The sequence below is a fragment of the Bufo gargarizans genome, unplaced genomic scaffold, assembly GCF_014858855.1.
Source record: "Bufo gargarizans isolate SCDJY-AF-19 unplaced genomic scaffold, ASM1485885v1 original_scaffold_1799_pilon, whole genome shotgun sequence".
Lineage (NCBI taxonomy): Eukaryota > Metazoa > Chordata > Amphibia > Anura > Bufonidae > Bufo > Bufo gargarizans.
Genome location: NW_025334523.1, coordinates 215,619 through 236,662, shown reverse-complemented (window position 1 = coordinate 236,662; position 21,044 = coordinate 215,619). Strand labels below are relative to the sequence as shown.

At 44.4% G+C, this 21,044-nt stretch overlaps 1 protein-coding gene across 1 annotated transcript; it reads right to left on the bottom strand.

The window, feature by feature from the left end:
* Positions 1-4,921: 4,921 nt before the first annotated feature.
* LRRTM3 (leucine rich repeat transmembrane neuronal 3) lies at positions 4,922-7,322 on the bottom strand. Its single transcript, XM_044274513.1, has 2 exons — positions 7,209-7,322; positions 4,922-6,459 (listed from the first exon to the last, which is right to left on the bottom strand). Exons 1-2 carry the CDS (start codon positions 7,210-7,212, stop codon positions 4,922-4,924), a joined length of 1,542 nt encoding a protein of 513 aa, XP_044130448.1. The 5' UTR covers positions 7,213-7,322.
* Between the last annotated feature and the right edge of the window lie 13,722 nt (positions 7,323-21,044).

The window sequence follows — 21,044 nt, the reverse complement described above, 5'->3', positions numbered from 1 at the left end:
CATATACATACAGATCTAATGCCTAGAAACAAGCAACACTGTGAGTATTCAGCGCTGGTGCAATGCGTGATGTGAACGCATTGCACCCCCACTGAATCCTGACCCATTCATTTCAATGGGGCTGTGCAGATGAGCAATGTTTTTCACACTTCACTTGTGCGTTGCGTGAAAATCGCAGCATGTTCTATATTCTGCGTTTTTCACGCAACGCAGGCCCCATAGAAATGAATGGGGCTGCGTAAAAATCGAATAGCATCCGGAATCAAGTGTGGATGCGGTGCGATTTTTACGCATGGTTGCTAAGGAGACGAGGGATAAGCGACCCGGGACCCCATTTATTTTATTATTTTCCATTATAACATGGTTACAATGGAAAATAATAGCATTCTTTACTACAGAAGTCCAATGTCAATTGAGGGTTAAAAAATAATAAAAACATTACTCTTCCCATCCACTTGATCGCGCAGCCGGGATCCTCTTCTTTGTTATTCTTGAAGGACCTGCAAAAGGACCTTCGCTGACATCACCGCGCTCACTATCTTCATTCAGCAGGACCTGCGATGACATTAGCGAAGGTCCTTTTGCAGGTCCTTCAAGAAGAACAAAGAAGAGGATCCCTGCGATCAAGGGGATGAGGTGAGTAATGTTTTTATAATTTTTAACCCTCAATTGACATTTGCATTCTGTATTAAAGAATGCTATTATTTTCCATTATAACCATGTTATAATGGAAAAAAATTAAATCTACTGAGCACCAAACCCAAACCCGTACTTCGGTGAAGAAGTCCGGGATCGGGTCTGGGTACCACATTCAGTTTTTTCTCACGCGCATGTAAAATGCATTGCACTCGCTTGGAAAAAACTGAGCAACGGAACGCAATAGCAGGCAAAACTGACTGCGTGCCTACTCACGCGGGTTTCCTGCAATGCACCCTGAACGCATCTGGCCCTCACCCGCCACTCCCGTGTGAAAGAGGCCTAAACCAGGCATGTTTTAACAACTCTCACAGGTTTGACCCATATGCTAAAAACTCCTTGTTCTTCCTCATATGCTACATAAACAGTAAATGTGTAATACCAAGAGTGAACACTATGTGTGCTCTTGAGCCCTGTTTATATCAAACCAAAGAATACTGCGAAATGTATTAGGCCAAAAATGGAAGCTAAAATATAAAAAAAATACTAAATATATATTATGATACGTCCATCAATTTCAATCTTTTAACGCAAATCCAGGCTTAGCATGAAAGAGGCAAAAACCACTCTAAATGGCAGAGACCCAATTTGACAAAGTCGGGAAAAAAGATCCTTCCTAACCCTTGCTGGTAATTAGACAGATTCCTGGATCGAAACTCTGTATTAATACCAGTAACCCTGTATATTGAATTCTTAAAAGAAGATATTTAATCCCTTGGTGAACATCTGAACTGTTTTTAGAGAAGTATAAATTATAATTGCCGACACACGCTGTTTATTTTCTCTAGAAAACAATAGTCTCACAATGTTGGCAGACAGAGGCATATTTATCAGGGTGCGGATACGGCGGCTGCACCCAGGTCTTGGAGCCTGAGAGGGTCCAAAAGTTCTCCCTGACTCATATAAGCAGCCAACACAAAAGTTAATTAATTGGGCTGCACTCGCTGTCCAGAAAATTAGGTGCTTCAGTGGAGTGGATGTGACCCAAATATTAAATAGAAAAATACCACCGCACACTGAAGGCTTATATACAAGTAAAAATGATTTTATTATCGTGACATATCCTCCATATAATATGAGGGCAAGTGAGAAGAATGCCAGTAATTTATTTGTGACTATGTCTTGACGTTTTGGTCACTGACTGACCTTGGTCACAAGAGACACAGATGGAAGAAAGAAGCGGCGGATGGATCCCCGTGGCACAGTGTGTGAACGCTGCTCGGAGGGATGGAGGCAAGCTCGGACTGGCCCACAGGGGAACAAGGGAATCCCCTGGTGGGCCTCAGAGAAAGGTGGGCCCCCAATCCACCAGCACAGCATCTCAAATAATCTACATCAATATAAAAAAAATGGGTAGACTATCCAGTTTATTATTATAAACGCATCGAAAGGTTAAGATGGCCTCTAAGAACAGAGGCAGGCCTGCCAATATCTTGTCTTCCCTGGAACCCACCTTTTGAAGTTGTTGCAAGGACCCCCATAATCAATCATTTTGTAGCGTCTTGTTGCTGTCTGCCTCTGAATGGGCAGGTAATATTTTCATGTTGCTGTACAGTGGGCCCCCATAATGAGTTTTATTGGTGGGCCCCAGGCATCCCAGTCCGACACTGGCTGGAGGTGGGGCACACCTCCAGCCCTCCACGCAGCGCTCACACTCTGTGCCACGGGGATCCATCCGCCCCTTCTTCCTTCCATCTGTGACTCTTGTGACTCAGTCAGTGACCAAAACGTCAATACATAGTCACAAATAAATTACTGGCATTCTTCTCACTTGCCCTCATATTATATGGAGGATATGTCACAATAATAAAATAATGTTTACTGGCATATAAGCCCTCAGTGTGCAGTGATATTTCTCATGTACCTTGAATTTGTAGAACACTTGTGGACCCTGTTACATATTTTTTATTAGGGCCCAGATACTTCAAGTTATGCCTCTCTAGAAAGAACTGAGAAGTCACCAAATTTCATATTTTTAACATGCAGAGTAACCACGATTAGTAGAGTAAATGTTCACCATTCTGTTCCTTTTAATCTAAATAGATTGTAATCTCTGTCCCGGTTCATTTCTTAACATATCGTTATTATTATCAGAGCTTTTTTTTTTATACAGACCTACAACTATCCATATAGACATAGGGGGTTATGTATCAAACTGATATGGCAGTAGAAAAGTCCCATATTTTGGCTCAATTCCCTTCTTGTGCCAACATTTGCAACTTTGTGCCTCTTTATGCCACAACTTTTTAAAAGTGGGTGGTAAAGTGAGCGTTGTTAGTACACTAATTGGTAAGGTGCAGCCCCCCCTCAGTGTTCTTAGTAAGCTGCACCCCCCTCCCAGTGAACGTCGTAGCCTGTTCAAACAATTGATTGGGCGGGGGGTGCCAGGGCCCGCACTCCCACGATCAGATATTTATGACCTATCTGGAGGATGGGGTATCAGTATTAAACACCTGGAAAACCACTTAAAAAATCATTATGTTCAAACTGCCTGTTGCTGCCACTAGAGGGAGCTCAGCAGCTTACTGCATACTGTTCAACAGCACACAGTAAATTCTTCAGCTCCCTCTAGTGGACACTGCACACAACTAGAATGTTGTGTATTGAAATCTATGTCTATGCATACAATTTTGAGTTCGGTATAAAAACAGCTTAAAGGAGTTCTCCAAGAAAAGGAATTCTTTTGATATTGCCAGTCTTGGTGCGGGGATTTAAAAAAAAGAAAAAAAAGAGTCATCTGTCACCAGCAATGGGCTCCTTTCTCCTCTGCTTCCGGGCCCCCCTAGACACGAGCGTGACGTACCGTCTATACTGTATGCACGCCAATGTTGTCAACTAATCAATGGTCTTAGCAGTGAATTGTGCAGGCATGGCATGTGATTGCTGCCATCGCTGCTGAGTGGTGGGCACTAGTGACGTGCATACAGATAGTACATCCCATTTCTGGTCCAGCGTGTACTGGAAGCGGAGGAGAAGGAAGTTCCAGTGACAAAAGTAGACTTTTTTTTAATCCCTGTATCCTGGCTGGCCATATCAAAAGGTCAGGGCGTAGCTAAAGGTTCATGGGCCCTGGTGCAAGAGTTCAGCTTGGGCCCCCCTTCCCTCATTACTTTGTGGCCAAGGGGCTGGGAAGCAAAAATTTAAACTGCACCCCCCACCATGCCAAATTCTTGACCTAACCCCTTCCCTCCAGCCAGAAGTGTAACTTGACCAGCATGCACTTTCTACAAAACAGGTGTCTTCTCATGTGGTACAAGGGTTTTTTATGGCCCCTCAGGCTCCTGGGCCCGGTAGCAACTGCTACCTCTGCACCCCCTATAGCTACGCCCCTGCAAAAGGGGTCCCAGGCTTGGAGAATCCCTTTAAACAGCCACCAAGCTATATTAAAGAATTTATTAGAAAGGAGTTTTGCACCTTAAAACATGACATGATGAAAAAAAGCAGAGGCTAAAATAACAACACAAGTAACAATCATCAAGTCTATAAAAGATATTACCTGGGATTTACATACTGACATGCTCTCCTCTGGATAGGTCCTCAATATGAAATCGGCGGGATCCGACTCCCAGCACCCCCATTGATCAGCTGTACGAAGAGGCTGCGGCACTCCACAAGGCCTCTTCCTAGCCATTGACGTCATGTTCGTGTCACATGGCCTAGGCGCAGATCGGACCGATTCAAGTAAGTGGGGCTGAGCTGCAATACCAAGCACAGACGCTATAAAATGTATGGCACTGTGCTTGGTGAGCTGTCAAGAGATCGCTGCGGCCTCCTCAAACAGCTGATCAGGGGAGTTTGCCGGAGTGACACCCCTGACGGTTAGGCTAGTTCGTCAGTATGTAAATCCCCGGGGGAAGAACCCCTTTAATAACTGGTCCTTGGCCTTATAAAACAGAGCATGAGCTGTGCCCCCACGACTGAAAGGAATGTTAAGAGAATTCTCCAAAACCTGAAAACAAGTCATACTTTAATCCAAAATGAAAAAAAAAATGAAAGAAACAGCACCATAACTCACAATATATTGCACACCATCTCTCCGGGATTTTACAGCGGCAATTCTCGTAATGTCTTTCTTTATAATTTGGTAGCAGAAATGAACATAGTAATATTTATACAGCTGTCTATATGTGACATCAGTGAGAAATGAGAAGAGGAATTACTGCAGTTCCATAAAAAAAAAAAAAGTCATCCTAAAAATAAATAAAAAGAAGGATGTTCTCGCGTCTTATACCTCACATTCCCTGGAACCTGTCTTGGTAAAGGTGCAGGGTCCAGAACTGCTTATGGAGTCACAAGTTTCTCTGCTAGTTGCCGGCTTGTAGTCTACATAAAACTCCTGTGGTGTTAGGCTAATTTGTGTTAGGGATGATCTTTTTGTTTGGCTGTGAGTTTTCATAAGAGTTGCCTGCTGCAGATGCCTTACACCTGCTGGAGACCTTCTCCATGACACGTAGATTACTAAGGATATCACTAATACTGACAGGAACAGAGCAATAGTCCCTGCTATTATTTTATGTAAAGAAACACTATGAGCATCCCCGCTGGTATCATAGCCAGGTGCTGTCACTCCGACAGTCGGAGGCGTTGAATGGTTACTTTCATGTTTAGTTCTTGTAATTTTGTGTTTCACTGTTGTATTCCGCCCAGTGGTTTTCAGTTCCCTGCTTTCAGTCACATTTTTGCTGCAAATATTGTAGCTTTTGACCGCCTGGATGACGTTGACCCCCTGCAGATCCTTTGGGCTGGCACAAAGAATGGTGTTGTCTCGTAAGCCTTTAAAACTTTTTAACCAGTTGACCAAGGAACAGATATTTCGGCTACACTCCCAGATATTCCCTGCCAGGCCAACATCTGTCATAGATCCCCAGCTGTCCAAGATCTCCTGGCCTATAAAGGTCAGCTTATTAGAATCCAGGTTAAGCCTCTGAAGGTTCGGGACACATTGAAATACACTCGGGCCGCTGAATGCCTCAATCTCATTGCCAGATAAATCGAGTCTTTGTAGTGAGGTCCAAGTCCATGACATGGTTTGTCCTATGAAACTGATCCTGTTCCATTGTAGGTAGAGGTTCTGTAGACTAACCAGCCTAGGGAAAAGAGCTAAGTTGAGTTTGGAGAAATGATTGTGCTCTAAATGCAGTTCCTTCAATCTGATCATACCTGTAAAAACATTTCGGGCCAAACTCCGGATTCTGTTATAACCTAGATCCAGAAGTTCTAGATTTCTGCAATCCTGAAATATTCTAACTGGAACGTTTCTTAATAAATTAGACCTCAAGTGTAAGCTCTGCAGTTTCCTCAAGCCCTTAAATTGGCCAGGTCCAAGTTTTTGCATGGTGTTGTAGGACAAGTCTAGATTTCTCAGGTTAGTCACAGGTCTGAAGGTGTTATTCAGCAGATGAGATATCCTGTTAGAGCTCAGAACCAGCTCCTTTAATCGACGGATCCCACTGAACGCGTTCTCGTCGATGCTGCTGATGTGGTTATGGTCTACGTACAACCATGTAAGCTGATTAAGACCTTTGAATTGATTATATTTCAGGACGTAGAGGCTGTTATATCGAAGAGATAACCCGATACATCCAGCAGATATTGATGAAGGGATTTCCTGCAGCTTCTGAGACTCGCAATAAAACATTTTTCCATCACACCTACATCCTGTAGGGCACCCACGTTCAGCAGAGGAGAGCATAGCCATGAAAACCAGAAGGGCTAGAAGCAGGAATACAGCTGATCCTCTTAATAACCGATAAGGGTTGAAACCTACAAGCAAAAGCCTGGACGTGATTTTCTGATCTGCAATGCTTAGAGGATAGACATAGAATAGAAGAGGCAGAACAGCTTTGCTTCCATGATATTGGAAAAATAACATCTTCATGTAGCAATTCTAAATGAAGCATGCATTCAAGATATTGGATGTCTTCTAGTTCAACATGAGGAGAAGTACATAAATAATATCAGCTCCAGATGTAAATAAATGTGTGTCCTATCTAATTATATGTATATATATAACTGTCTATATCTTGTGTATATATATATATATATATATATATATACATATATATAATATTTGCATTTTTATTACTAAATCTATAATCATATATTTAAATTAAATATTTATAAAAAAATATATAACCATTTTATATATATATATATATATATATATATATATGTCTATATATTATAATATATCATATATATATACATACACACTCAGATATATATATATATATATATATATATATATATTATATATTTTAAATATTTGCATTTTTTGTTTTTTGCTTATGTATCACTAAATCTATAATGAAATATATATAGTTTTATTAATATGCATATATATTTATAATTTATAAAACAATATCATTCAGGTGTATAAAACACAATATGCCATCATGTTGCTGAGAGAGGTGCAGCTATCCAGGAGTGTGCATTAGTCTGGAGCCTGTATGTGCCCTGGCCATGCCTGCAGGTGCCTGTGTGTGCAGTGTGTGTGCCAGCTGTACACATACCCATTCTTCATTCCAGTGAGAGCTGCTCCTCAGGTGTAGTTATTGCCTCTGGGGCCAGGGGCACTTCGCCTCTGCCAGCTGCATTGTGGTGGTGACTCAGGGCTGCTTCCAGACATCCACTGACTTTGCTCCCAGGCAGAGATGAGCACTTTGCACCATCATGATCTGGCTGCTCCCTTGATCTTCTCCAGCACCAGCTATTTGGGAGAAGGGGGTCAGTCCAGCCTCCCTCTCCTCTGGATCATGATCTCCTGGCACGGATCTATTTTGCATCAATACGCCATGAAGATCACAGCCCTCCAGATGAGAACTCTCTCTCTCTCTCTGTCCCTCTCTGATATATAGTTTTGCATCCGATCAGACAACTACATGGCATCCCACGATGTCCCAGCAGCAGCAGCCGCAGAAGTGTGCACGCAGCCTTGTTTGTCACATCAGCTCCCAGGCTGGGAAGCATGTAGGATGTGAAAACTGCGCTCTCTGGAAGTATGAGCTGATTAGCCTATTACATTGAGATGGTGCTCTGCGTGCCTTCTCCTCCACAGCGCAGCGCCCCCTGGTGGACGCTATCGGCACTGCCTCTCTCCGTGCATGCCTCGCTCAGAGGCTGCTCCATGTTCTGCATACGATTATCCTCAGCCCAGGCTTTAATGTATGTAAAGCAAAGCAAAGCAAAGCACACAAGTCTCCTGAATAAACTTTACCTTACAGCTGAAATCAAGGAGCTGTGTTCATGTAAATGGGCAGGTTTATTTTAACCACAGTTATTTAGGGTGATAATTATGCAGTTTGCGTTTTTATGGACTAGTTGATATACATATAGCGGATGAAATGATATATTAAATGAATGCAGTTTAGGGCAGGACTGTGTCATTCAGCGGTTGCATTCAGGGCAGTGGCGTAACTAGAAATGACTGGGCCCCACAGCAAATTTTTGAATAGTGCCCCCACCGAGGAAAATTCTTCGTAACCCCCTCCTCCAGTGCAACTCCCACTCCTGTGGCTAGTCAAGATCGCTCTCAGAAGAAGTCCAGCAGCCGCTCCATCCGTTTCCTACAGTGTCTCTGTATATAATGTCATTGTATAAGGCTTCACGCACACGAACGTTGTTTGTTTCCGTGTCCGTTCCGTTTTTTTTTTTTACGGATAGGATGCGGACCCATTCATTTCAATGGGTCCGCAAAAAATGCAGACAGCACACTGAACTTGCAGTTCACTCAACACTAGCGGTGGACTGTAGAATCCGGCAGTGCCAGATCTGTCAAAATCCTGCCGGATCTGCTGCCGCAGATGTGAACGTACCCTTAGTATGCTCAACTCTGCCCCAAGCAGTTTTCCATTACGCATGCGTCAATCACTCCCAGGCAATGCAGAATTTAAAGTCAACGGCCTGGATTTATGATGAATTTACCTTTTTTTTCTATTAACCAAAATACATTTTAATAAAAAAAAGTTATAAAAAGTTCCCCTTTGCCTCAGCCACTTTATCCAACTTCTACGTCAGTGAGTGAAAGGTGCTTCATAAAAATGGCGCTCATTCTGATCACTATATTTCTCAATGTAGTCATCCCAGAAAACTAGCATAAATACATCCATTCCATCCATTACAAAGCTTACTGCCTGCAGCCACCACTAGGGGGAGCTCAGTGGATAGAAATGTATACAGATGCGATTAACTGACTTGGACGCTGTAATAATTTTGCACTGAGCTCCCCCTACTGGTGGCTGCATGAAAATGCATTGTTCTCACATTGGGAAGAGGAGAAAGCGTTCAGCCCCCTCGCCTCCAGGTCCTGCAGCAGTTGTTTGGTCTGCCTCCATTGGAGGTATGCCACTGGTTGCGTTGCATATGAATGCAATAGGAGATTCTCCATAGAAGTTGTTGGTACTGTCAGGAAACAACAGAGTGGGATTTTCTTTACATGCATCTGGCCATCCATAAAAGGGTTAACTGTAACAAGGCCCATCTGCCTCCAGCCGGAGAGGCACAGCTTCTATGTACATGTCAGGGTTGCTACCTTTCCAAACAAAAAAAAGTTTGCACAGCCTTAAAAAGGGTGTGTGGTTTTGGGGACACGGCTTAACACACGTGTTATTGGACACCAATGGTTTCTTCATACTTTGCAGTATTTAAAAGAATATGTTTTTTCCTGTCAGTTTCACAATCAAAAGCATTCTTTTTTATACAATATTTCATGCATTTTTATAAGCAGTATAATGCCCCCTTATGTACCTCCAACACAGTATAATACCCCCTTATGTGCCCTAACACATTATAATGGCCCCATATCTGCCCCACCTCAGTATAATACCCCCTCAAGTGCCCTAACAGTATAATACCCCCTTATGTGTCCCCCACACAGTGTAATACACCTTTGTGTGCCCTAACATAGTATAAGGGTACTTTCACACTTGCAGCAGAGAATTCCGGCAGGCAGTTCCGTTGCCGGAACTGCCTCCCGGATCCGGCAATCCGGACGCAAACGGATGGCATTTGAAATGCATTGAAATACAGGATCCGTCTCTCTAGTGTCATCCGGGAAAACAAATCCGGTATTAATTTTTTCTTTTTTGCATTTTTAAAGGTCTGCACATACGCAGACCGGAAAACCAGATCCGTTTTGCCGGAACATTTAATGCCGAATCTGTCACTAATACATTTTAATGGAAATTAATGCCGGATCCGGCATTCCGGCAAGTGTTCAGGATTTTTGGCCGGAAAGAAAACTGCAGCATGCTGCGGTATTTTCTCCGGCCAAAAAACGTAAGAGGGACTGAACTGATGCATCCTGAACGGATTGCTCTCCATTCAGAATGCTTTAGGATAAAAGTTTTTTCCTGGTATTGAGCTCTTGTGACGGAACTCAACACCGGAAAAGAAAAACGCTAGTGTGAAAGTACCCTAATACCCCCTTTTGTGCCCTAACACAATAAAATGACCCCTTATGTGCCTCCCACACAGTATAATACCACCTCAAGTGCCCAAACACAGTATAATGCCCACTTATGTACCCCCACATGGTAAAATGCCATCGTATGTGCCCCCTCACAGTATAGAGCTCCCTTATGTGCTCTACCACAGTATAATATACCCTTATGTGCCCGAACACATTATAATGGCCCAGTACACAGATAAGCAAAGTGCAGTAGCCGGGTTTGGGGTGGACCAACGCTAAGCTGGGTCTCCCGGATACCGTCGTGGTGTCACCAAGTTTTGCTGTTCTCCAGAAGGGATGGTAAGGCGTGGTGCACCCCAATGGGAAATGAGTCCAGAGAGTCAAGGTCTGCAGTAACCAGGGTGCTTCTTAACTGGAGGGATTCAGGTGCAAAACAATACAGGCTGGTTTCTCTAGTTTCCTCCCTGGCAGAAGAAGGGGTTGATCCTTAGGAAAGGACTGAGCTAGCTGTCCCTCTCTCTCTCAGAAGGCTAGTACCCTGGCCAAAGGCTGGTGGCCCAGGGTCTGTTGCAGGGTATGCCTCTCTCAGCGTTTTCTTCTGGCCACTCAAGTAGTCTGGCAGAGTCTCCTCTTCTAAGTATTGTTACCTAACTGCATGACACTAGGGGCTCTGACTGCTCTCCTTATATACAGTTTCTGGCTGAACTAGAACCTTCTAGTGGGAGGGGTGGAGTGGAGAAGCACAGACTAAACAGAAACAATGTTATAACTTCTGTCTCTAATAGACTTGCATTAGAGCTTCAGTGATGCTCAATGGCAATCACACAGCAGTTTTTTCCAAACAAAAACAGGTTTTTAGACATAACAACATAGCTAAACCAGTGTTACGATACTGGTAGACATGGCTGGAATCTGGTAGCCAGATGGAATAAGCCAGACACAGTTATGAACTGTAGAGTTGTAGTTTGAAGTGTAGATCACAAGATGATAAATCAGTAAAGCGTAGAAACAGTCTGGGAAAGAGGAGGAGGAGACAGGAACAAGTCACAATACTCGATCAATGATTGAATTGCCTCATGGGTATAAGTAGGTCCAAACAGGAATCAAGATGGCTTTCAATCAGCATACATCGGCCATCTTTGTTAAGGGCAATTCCTAGAACAAACACAGCAGCCTCCAGTGGTGAATGGTGGAAGTGCAACACAATAGTTCAGACTGAGTGAATTCTGACAACCAGACATTCAAAAGGTCAGACTGCAAAGAAAAAGGGGGTCAGTCAGCACATCCCAATGCGCAGGAAAATGTTGCTATAGCTAAAAACAACACTGTAAAACAAAACATGCAATGCAACAGCTTTCTGCAAACCAAATAAAGTACAAAAATGTATAATAATTGCTAATGCTATGCTTATAAATTAGAGATGCCTGGCAAATCATTTTGTACAAAATTATTTGAGCCCGTCTGCCGCATGTCAAAGCGATCTCTGTAAGACGGGTTCCTAACACTAAATTCTACCTGTTATGTGCCATGACGGCTACCATACAATTCAGGGAGTGTAGGTTTCACATGCATGCTGGTCCTGCTTTAATTTCTGTCATCTTTGGTGCCAAAATGGCCTCCATTATATCCAAGGAATGCAGGTGCCTAGTCTGTCTGGTTTTGGTGGTAAACCAGCCTGGCTCTTTCTCTCCAAACCATGCTCTTCTTTAACCTTTATGGTAGCTGTGGAAAATTCTTAGCTTCTCATTATTAGCTAGAAAGTCCCAAAAGTCTCTCAGTATTCATTAACCCTTTCCACAGTGCATGCAGTGTAAATGTACAGGATATATATCCCAGCAAACATATAAAATGCAGTTAAACAGTATAAGTCAATGCAAGTTAACCCTTTAAAGTAAAATATAGTAAGGAGTTGATGACTTTGCATAGGGGAAACAGGGACAAATATTCACAAATGTCCAGACTTCAAAGTATCCTGCTCCAGTGGAAAGTGCCTTAGAGATTGTGCAGTGCTACGATCAGGCTCAGACTGGCCCACAGGCATACATATGAATCCCCCGGTGGGCCCCTGAGCAAGGTGGGCCCCTAGTCTACTACCCCATGCATAAGTGGCACATAACACAGTAGAGTGTTTGCAGTACATATAGATAGGTAGTATACCACCTCTCAACCAATCTATGTTCATATTAAAATTGAGTAGATTATTTAAGAAACTACCCAGTTTATAGATACCAGGTGGCTGAGATGGCTTCTAGGTACAGAGGCAGACCAACCAGTATCCTTTTTTTCTGGGGGACCCACCTTCTCAAAGTCGCTGCAGGGACCCTTGTCTGGTGCTGTGTGAGCACGTAATATTTGAATGTATCTGTACGGTGAGCCCTCAAAATTAATTTTACTGTTGGGCCCTAGGCACCCCAGTCCGACAATAGCTACGATATTGATGACCTATCCTAAGGCAAGGTCATCAATATCGTAGCACTGCACAATCCCTCTAAATACCCTTAGGTAGTCAGGTCGAGGAGGAGGAGGACAGAGGTGCATGGATACTTTGAGAGCTAAAGGAGGCTCTCACGTGCCCTCTAGGTGGAGGAAGCCATAGCAGAAGAACAGCAGGCTCAAGCGTGTGTGGAGTGGACAGAAATGCTCTGTCAATCGAGCCTGACAGGGAGAAGCAAGGGGGCGCTGATGGGAAGAGGTAGGCACTGTGAGGTCACAGGAGAAAAGGTAGGCACTCTAGTGGCTGTGCCCTCTGGTAGGAGAAAAGACGCAGCAGGCACCAACCTCCGACCTAACAGCAAACCTCCAAACTCTCTCCTCCTCTTCCTACCAAATTCCAGACCTAGTAACAGCTGTTACCCACCAACCCAATCACTCAGCCACCCACTTTACTGGCCTGCAGTGAATGAGAAGTTATTTTCCTGTATAGTTCTCACTGGTGAAGCCAAATCCCCTTGGGTTATTGAACTGCAACACCAGTCCTCCTCTGCAACATCTGTGGAACCACTGCCCAGTCATAAACTCTCATAAATCTTTCCAGGTGTATGTGCTCCTCTTCACACCGGCTCACAAGGTACCATGCCGTGATTATGTGTTTCCAGCACTCTGCATATCGCTTTCACTGCTTCTTATGATCCCTCCGCAGACAATGGTGATGTCCTCTCAGTGGCACTACAAGCATCTCAGAAAAATGGTGCAGGGAGATGATAAATCTCTCACCCACTGGCGAGAGGAACTGTTAGTGCTGATAATTTCTGTACAGTGCTGCAGGATATGTTGCCACTATAATAAGCTACAGGAAACAAGTAAAGGGAAGCTGCAAAACATCTCAATGAAGTACAGTGGCACAGATTAGGGAAGCATTATTGGATGAAGACATGGACACATGTAGCCAAAAACGTGCAGAAAATCTGCAGCCTTCACAGTAGCAGCGACGTGGATGAGATTTTCAGAAATTTCATCCATGTGCTGCAGATATTTTCCATACTGAAATCTGCCCATAACTTGACCTGCAGTGAGGATTTCAAATCTGCAGCATGTGAATTGTGTGGATATCTGTTGCACATTTCACCGTTTGCAATGCAGAAGATGAAATCTACAGCCAACACATCTTTGGCCTCATGCACACGACCATTTACTTCCATGGGGCCGCAAAAGATGCGGACAGCACTCCGTGTGCTGTCCCATGCGGACAAGAAAAGGCATTTCTACAATGGGCCGCCCGTTCCGTAAATTATGGAAGGCACGCGGGCAGCTTCCGTTTTTTGCAGATAAGCGATTTCTGGACTGCAAAAAATCTGAACGGTCGTGTGCATTACATGTACGCTGTTTTTTGGACCAAAATCAGCACTATTTGCTGCAGATTTTCTTGCTGTCTAATACTGGCAGATCTCGCTAAGTGTGGCCATACTCACTTGTAATCGATTTACTGCAGATTTTTCCCACTTCACATCTGCAGTTTCTCAAAGTAAATCCACTGCAGCAAATCCACCGCAAATCGTGGATTTTATTGCTGCAGATTTTCCATTTAAATTGCAATGATACTGAATAAAGATAAAAGTTAATTAGGAAAATCCACAAAAACACCTACAACAATTCCTCGACAGAAATGACATGCTGTGGATAAAAAAATCTGCATGGTAGGTGAAATTTTGTACAGAACATTTTTGTAGGGTGTACACTAATCCGCAGCAAGTGTTCCAGCAAATCAGGACGGAAAAGCTGCATTGTGTGTGCACAAGCCCTTATACCTCTGCTGCTGACTTCCCTTCCATGTCAAAAACTCGCCAGTCAATATGGCTTTTGCCATACTGTACTGTCTGTATTGGCTATTCTTGAAGTCAATGGGTCTGCAAAAAATTAAACATATACAACATAGATGTCACATCAATGTCATCCGTATTTTGCAGATCCTTGTTTTGTGAACTACAAAATACATACAGTCGTGTGCATGAGGCCTAACTCTCCTTCCCCCAAGTCTAGGCCGCCTCTCGCCCATTTTTACATTGATCCCCGTACAGCGCTCACTCTACTCTATTACTTGGGTTGTTTGCTGCTGTCTTAATAAGAAGAAGGAAACAAATTAAGTTCTACTTATCCCAGGAACATGAGCGCAGACTAGACACTCATTTGGAAAGAATGACATGCACGCTGTACTTATTCTTCCAGGCTTGTACTGTCTGTATTGTTCGTAAAGTGAGGTTATCAGTGACTTGCCATTGTGCTTGATTGTATTTCTGTCTGTTCTCTGTTTAATTCACTGCCTGAATTACTAAATGTTCCTAAAAAGAAAAAGTATGCTTACAATGTGCCGAGTCACTTAAGAAATATTGAGTATAGAATATTCACAAAAAAGTAGTTGTCTGAGTTACAAAGAAATGGGAAAACGTTAACGCACATTTTTGTATACAGATAATGATAAATTCTGCAGGTACAATATACTCACCATCCTATAGAGTAAAGATGATTCCTTACTTACAGGACAAAATATCTCTTGTATGTGATCATGCATAACTATATGGACTTATGACCCAGGCGGAACTGCAAAAAGTGTATAGAGGAGGTGTATAATGGAGGCAGCAATCGGATTCATAGAAACATCCGACCAGCCGGTCACATGCTGTTTTACCATATCCACTGTGAACTTCAACAATAGACTAAAATGAAGCCAGTAAATGTGATCAGTCCTTTTAGTAGTTGGCACCCCTGTTAGCTGCACTAGCTGGGTGCCATCATAGATGTGCCTGATTAATGGACCTTTTACACGGACTGACAATCTGGCTAATTATCAGGGATTCATCTTTGAAGAAATTTCTTGAAATATATTTCAGGTGTGATTCTCTGAATTTTCCAAACAATTGATTCAGATATAAATCAGTTCTGCTGAAATGTATTGTAAGGGTAGTTTTAAGTACTGATTGGTTCCCTTTCGTCTTAACCAGCAGCACAAGTGGGGGATTGGCCCCTGTGAAGCTGTTCAGGACAGGCAGAATTTTTATTGAACAAAAATCTCTGCCAAGTATCATTAATTAATTAATTGATGCCCCCCCCCCCATATAACCCACCCCCTGCCTACATTTTTGTTTGTTTTTACAGGTCGGCTGCCTGCTGCTGCAGACGATGGATCCGGCTGGGATTTGAGGAGTATGAGGAGCGTCTGCTTTAAAGATCTTTTCTCCCCCCCCCTTTTTTTCCCTTCCCCTCTGATGCTCATACCCTTACCCTGCGTTGTCGACAGCGCCGCAGGCTAGTGCTGCGTGCGTACACTGCATCTCTCTGCCACACTCGTAAAACCAGAAGTGCGTCATGGATCACTTCCGGCTTCGGACGCCGATCGTGCGCTCCGAAAAATAATAAAAAGAAGGCTGACTCCACTGGGGCTCTTTCCCTCAGTAGTGCATGCAGGTTCCCTTAGTTTGATTAAAATCAAACAGGTTATTAGTACCTCCAAGGGCTGGGGTGGGGGGGGGGGGGGGGTGGGGGCGTGGCCTACCACCCTATTTAAACCTCCAGGTGCTAGAGCTCAGAGTTGCATTCAGTTTGTATGCAACTGACCTGTGCTTTGAGTGGTGTCTTCTGTGTCTCCAGCATGTCGACCAATCCAGATCCCTCTATGCCCTCTCTTGGTAAGGTGGAAGTCAAATGTTTCCTAAGGTAAGGTAAAATACACCTATATTAACTATATTATTATTACTATTTCTAGGGAAGTCTACAGCACAAGCAGAGACATCTGGCATTCTAATTGTAGCACCCCCTTGCCTGATGGATATGAGTTCCACCGCTGTCCAGGTTGCAGACCCAGACCTGCGAATCCAGAACCTACTATGGTGGAGATGTTCTCCTGGATGAAAGAATTCATGGACACCTCCATCGCGCAGATTAAAGGCGCAGTTTCGAATAAGAGACCTAGAGAGGCCTCTCCGGGGCCAGTCCCCATGTTAGAAGAAGTCGTCTCCTTAGAAGAGAATTCTTCCTCTGATGATGAGGATGCACCATTTTTCTTCCCGGCCGAAAAAACTCAGAGGTTACTTCGCTCCATCAGGTCAAGGGACCAGGATGTTGAGCATGGGGAAGCTCCACAATCCACCTTTAGGGGGCCAAGGGCCTTCAAAGTGGACGATTCTTTGAAAAAAAATGATGGCTTTGGAATGGAAACACCCGGAAAAAGGTCCGGTCCTGACCAAAAGATTTAAGTTAATGTTTCCCCTACAGGAGGAAGACTCCCAGAGTTGGTTTCCATCTCCTAAAGTAGATATGGCAATATCTAAGCTTTCTAGGAGAACTCTTGCTCCCTCTGATGATGGAAGTTATTTAAAAGACCCCCTAGACAGATGATCTGAATGTTCACTTAGACGCAACTACACTGCGGCTGCTGCCTCTGCTTCTGTGGATATCGCCAGCAGTGAAGTCTCGAATTTCATCTGCACCCGCACTCTTAGAATTAAGTCTGAGCTGGATTCTGGGGTTGCCAGAGATGATATACTGGACCAGTTCAAGACCCTTTTGTTAGGGATAGATTTTTGGGCTGATGCATCCCAGCAGCAGCTAAAGTTAGCTGCCAAATCTATGGCACTTTCCTCGGCCAGTAGACGCCCCTTGTGGCTGAAGCCATGGGCAGCAGACAACACGTCGAAATTCAACCTCTGCTCCCTTCCCTATGAGCCGGGTAGACTATTCGGTTCTGAGCTGGACCGCTTAATGGAGGACCTCGCTGATAAAAAAGGGAAGTCCCTTCCTCAACAGTCCTTTTGGGGTCGAGGAAGAGGTAGACCAGCAAGGTTCCAGAGGGCAGACAGGACCCAGAGGCGTCCTAAAGGAAACAAAAGAGGTAGAGGCCGCGGTCATGGAAACCGCAGGGCTGAACCATGACTCTCAGCAGCCCGACGGCCCTCCATCCCCACCCGCTGTTCCAGCCCCAAACCCTCAGTTAATTCCTCCAGTTGGAAGTCGTTTAAGTTTATTTCGAGCTTTTTGGAATCAAAAAATTCCAGACCCATGGGTGTTACAAGTCATAACATCAGGGTACAAGATCGACTTTATTTCCCTACCTCAGGAGAGGTTTATCCTGACGAGGGTTTTGACTCCCACCAGGCAGTTAATCCTGGAAGAATCAGTACGACAGTACGTGCAAAAGGGGGCACTGGAGGAACTTCCTCCGCGCGAGCAAGGTCGGGGAGTCTATTCTCCCATATTTTTGGTCCCAAAGCCATCAGGGGATTGGCGTATGATCATCGACCTACGATATTTAAACCATTTTATCAGAAAGAAGCATTTCCGAATGGAAACCATTTGTTCAGTTCTAAACATCCTGAACCTAGGAGATATGATGGTGACGATAGATCTGAAGGATGCTTACCTTCATGTTCCCATCCATCCAGCGCACAAAAAATACCTCAGAGTTGCGGTGACCATAGGCGGTGTAGTGAAGCACTACCAATTTGCTGTGTTGCCCTTCGGCATCTCCTCTGCCCCGCACACCTTTACAAAGGTGGCGGCTCCTGTTGTAGCGCATTTAAGGCTTCTAGGGTTAGAAGTCGTCCCCTATTTAGACAACTGGCTGCTAAAAGCCGCCTCCGCAGTCGTCTTGCAGACTCACCTCCAGCAAGCTCTCCACACTCTGCAGACTCTAGGTTGGCTTATAAACTGGCACAAGTCACAGTTGATCGCATTCACCACGAGAACATTCCTAGGGTTTGTGATCAACTCACAACAGATGATCCTGTCCCTCTCGCCACAGAGGAAAGACAGAGAAATAAAAGCAGCCTAATTTCTACTTCCACCCAGATGGGTGTCTATCAGGGTTCTCATGAGGATGTTAGGCCACATGTCAGCATCTGCAGAGGCAGTTCCATGGGCCCTATGGCATCTACACCCACTTCAGAAGGAAGTGTTAACCGTATGGAGTCGCAAGCCAAAGGACTTGGATCGGATGCACTCCCTGTCTGTAAAAGCCCGTTCTTCACTCAGGTGGTGGAGGAACCTAACAGATGGGAGGTCCTTGATCCAACCTCGTTGGATTACGTTGACCACAGACGCCTCCCTTCTTGGTTGGGGAGCCCATCTGGAGGACTATCCAGTACAAGGTACCTGGAGTCCTCAGGAGAGACTTCTCTCTTCCAATTTGAGGGAGTTGAGAGCGGTCAGACTAGCCCTCAATAATTTTTCTCCTCTCATTCGCAGTCAGGCGGTGAGAGTCCGGACAGACAACACAACAGTAGTGGCTTATCTAAACAGACAGGGAGGTACGAGATCACAGACTCTCCTGAGGGAGGTGGGACTAATTCTCGCTTGGGCAGAGACAAACCTATCCCACCTAATGGCTGTTCATATCAGAGGAGACCTCAATGTAGTGGCAGATCGCCTAAGTCGGGGCCTTCCCGTTCCAGGGGAATGGTCATTGAACGAGAACATATTTTCCAGGATTGTCCGGCGTTGGGGTACTCCAGAGATCGATCTGATGTCAACTTGTTTGAACGCCAAAGTGAACAGGTTCTGCTCCCTTAACAAAGAGGACAACCCTGTAGCGATAGACACTCTGTCCATAACTTGGAGGTTCAGGCTGGCTTATGTGTTCCATCCAATTTCCATCATACCAAGGGTATTGATAAAGATCAAGCAAGACCAGACCTCAGTGATAGCCATCATACCATTCTGGCCAAAAAGGTCTTGGTTCACCCAGCTCATGCAGATGAGTCAGGGCACATATTGGAGACTTCCCCTAATACAGGACCTAGTGTATCTAGTGTATCAGGACACAGGTCCCTGTCTAGATCTGAGGAGGCTCAGTCTGACAGCCTGGAGATTGACAGGTCCCTTCTAGATGCTAGAGGGTTATCTGCGGAGGTCTTGAGAACAATCTCGCACTCCCGGGCTGAGTCCACAAACAAGAAATACTCCAGGATATGCAAAATTTTCATTCTATGGTGTACTGAGAGAGAGGTAGTTTCCTCAGATGCTCCTCTCTCTGCGATCCTACAGTTTCTTCAAGATGGTCTAGACAAGAGTCTAAGCCCATCTACACTCAGAGCTCACGTCTCTGCTTTGTCGGCATGTATTGGTAGGCCGATTTCTCAAGACCCCCTAATCAGGAGGTTCCTTAAAGGAGCTCAGAGACTTAAACCTAGCATCCTGAGACCGATCCCTGAGTGGGATCTAGCAATAGTGCTAAAGGGGTTGTGTGTTCCCCCTTTGAGCAATTAGACGAGGTAGACTTGAGATTCCTATCTCTCAAAGTCACCTTTCTATTAGCCATTACCTTGGCTAAAAGAATTGGGGAACGTCAAGCTCTAGGAGCGGCAGAGCCATACCTAACTTTCCTCCAGGACAGGGTCCTGTTGAGGTTCCTGCCAACCTTTTTTCCGAAGGTGCCTTTATTCTCAAATCTTAACCAGACAATAACATTACCAAAGTTTTCCCCTGCTCCAACATCTCCAGAGGAGGAAAAATTACTTACCCTGGACATTCTAAGGGTTTTAAAGATATATTTACATAGAACACTGGACTTCAGAAGATCTGAGAATCTCCTTCTAGCCTACTCAGGGAAAAACAGAGGGCTTAAAGCCTCCAAGCCTACCTTGAGTAGGTGGATCAAGGACACTATCCATTTGACCTTTCTATCACAAAATTTGTCACCGCCGTCATTTGTATCTGCCCATTCAACCAGGGCAGTATCCACATCGTATGCTGAAAGGAAGTTAATTCCTTTAGACCAGATTTGCGCTGCCGCCTCTTGGAGTTCCCAGAACACCTTTATCTCTCACTACCAGATAGATTCAAGGCAAGCTGAAGGAGCTGCCTTTGGACACTCCGTTCTAAGTCCTGCTCTCCCTTAGACGGAGAGAAATTATTTGTTGGTGTATATGTTCACATAATATTTTGCCCTCCCAGATTTGTGTAAAGTCCTTGCTACTTCCCCACTTGTGCTGCTGGTTAGGATGAAAGGGAAGCGTCAATTTTTTTACGTAAATTTGTTTTCCCTTAGTCCTAACAGCAGCACACAAATTTCCCACCCTTTTGGTTGTGTGAATTACTTGTTAAGAAAGCAACCCCGTCCAGGCAGGGGGCGGGTTATATAGGGGGAGGCATCAATTAATTAATTAATGATACTTGGCAGAGATTTTTGTTCAATAAAAATTGCGCCTGTCCTGACCAGCTTCACAGGCGCAAATCCCCCACTTGTGCTGCTGTTAGGACTAAGGGAAAACAAATTTACGTCAAAATTGACTCTTCTGTCCCTTTAATTCTATTTCCTTTTATTATAACCATTTTGTGTAATGATGTGCCTTATAATCTAGTGCCCATCCCCCATTGTGCAGATAAGAACACATTCCTGAGTGATCTCAGAGACATGTGTGACACACACTGGAGGAGGGGCTGATGGGAATAACCGTGGTCTGCATTAACAATTAATTGAGACTCCAGCTTGGAATCAAAGAATTGATTTGCC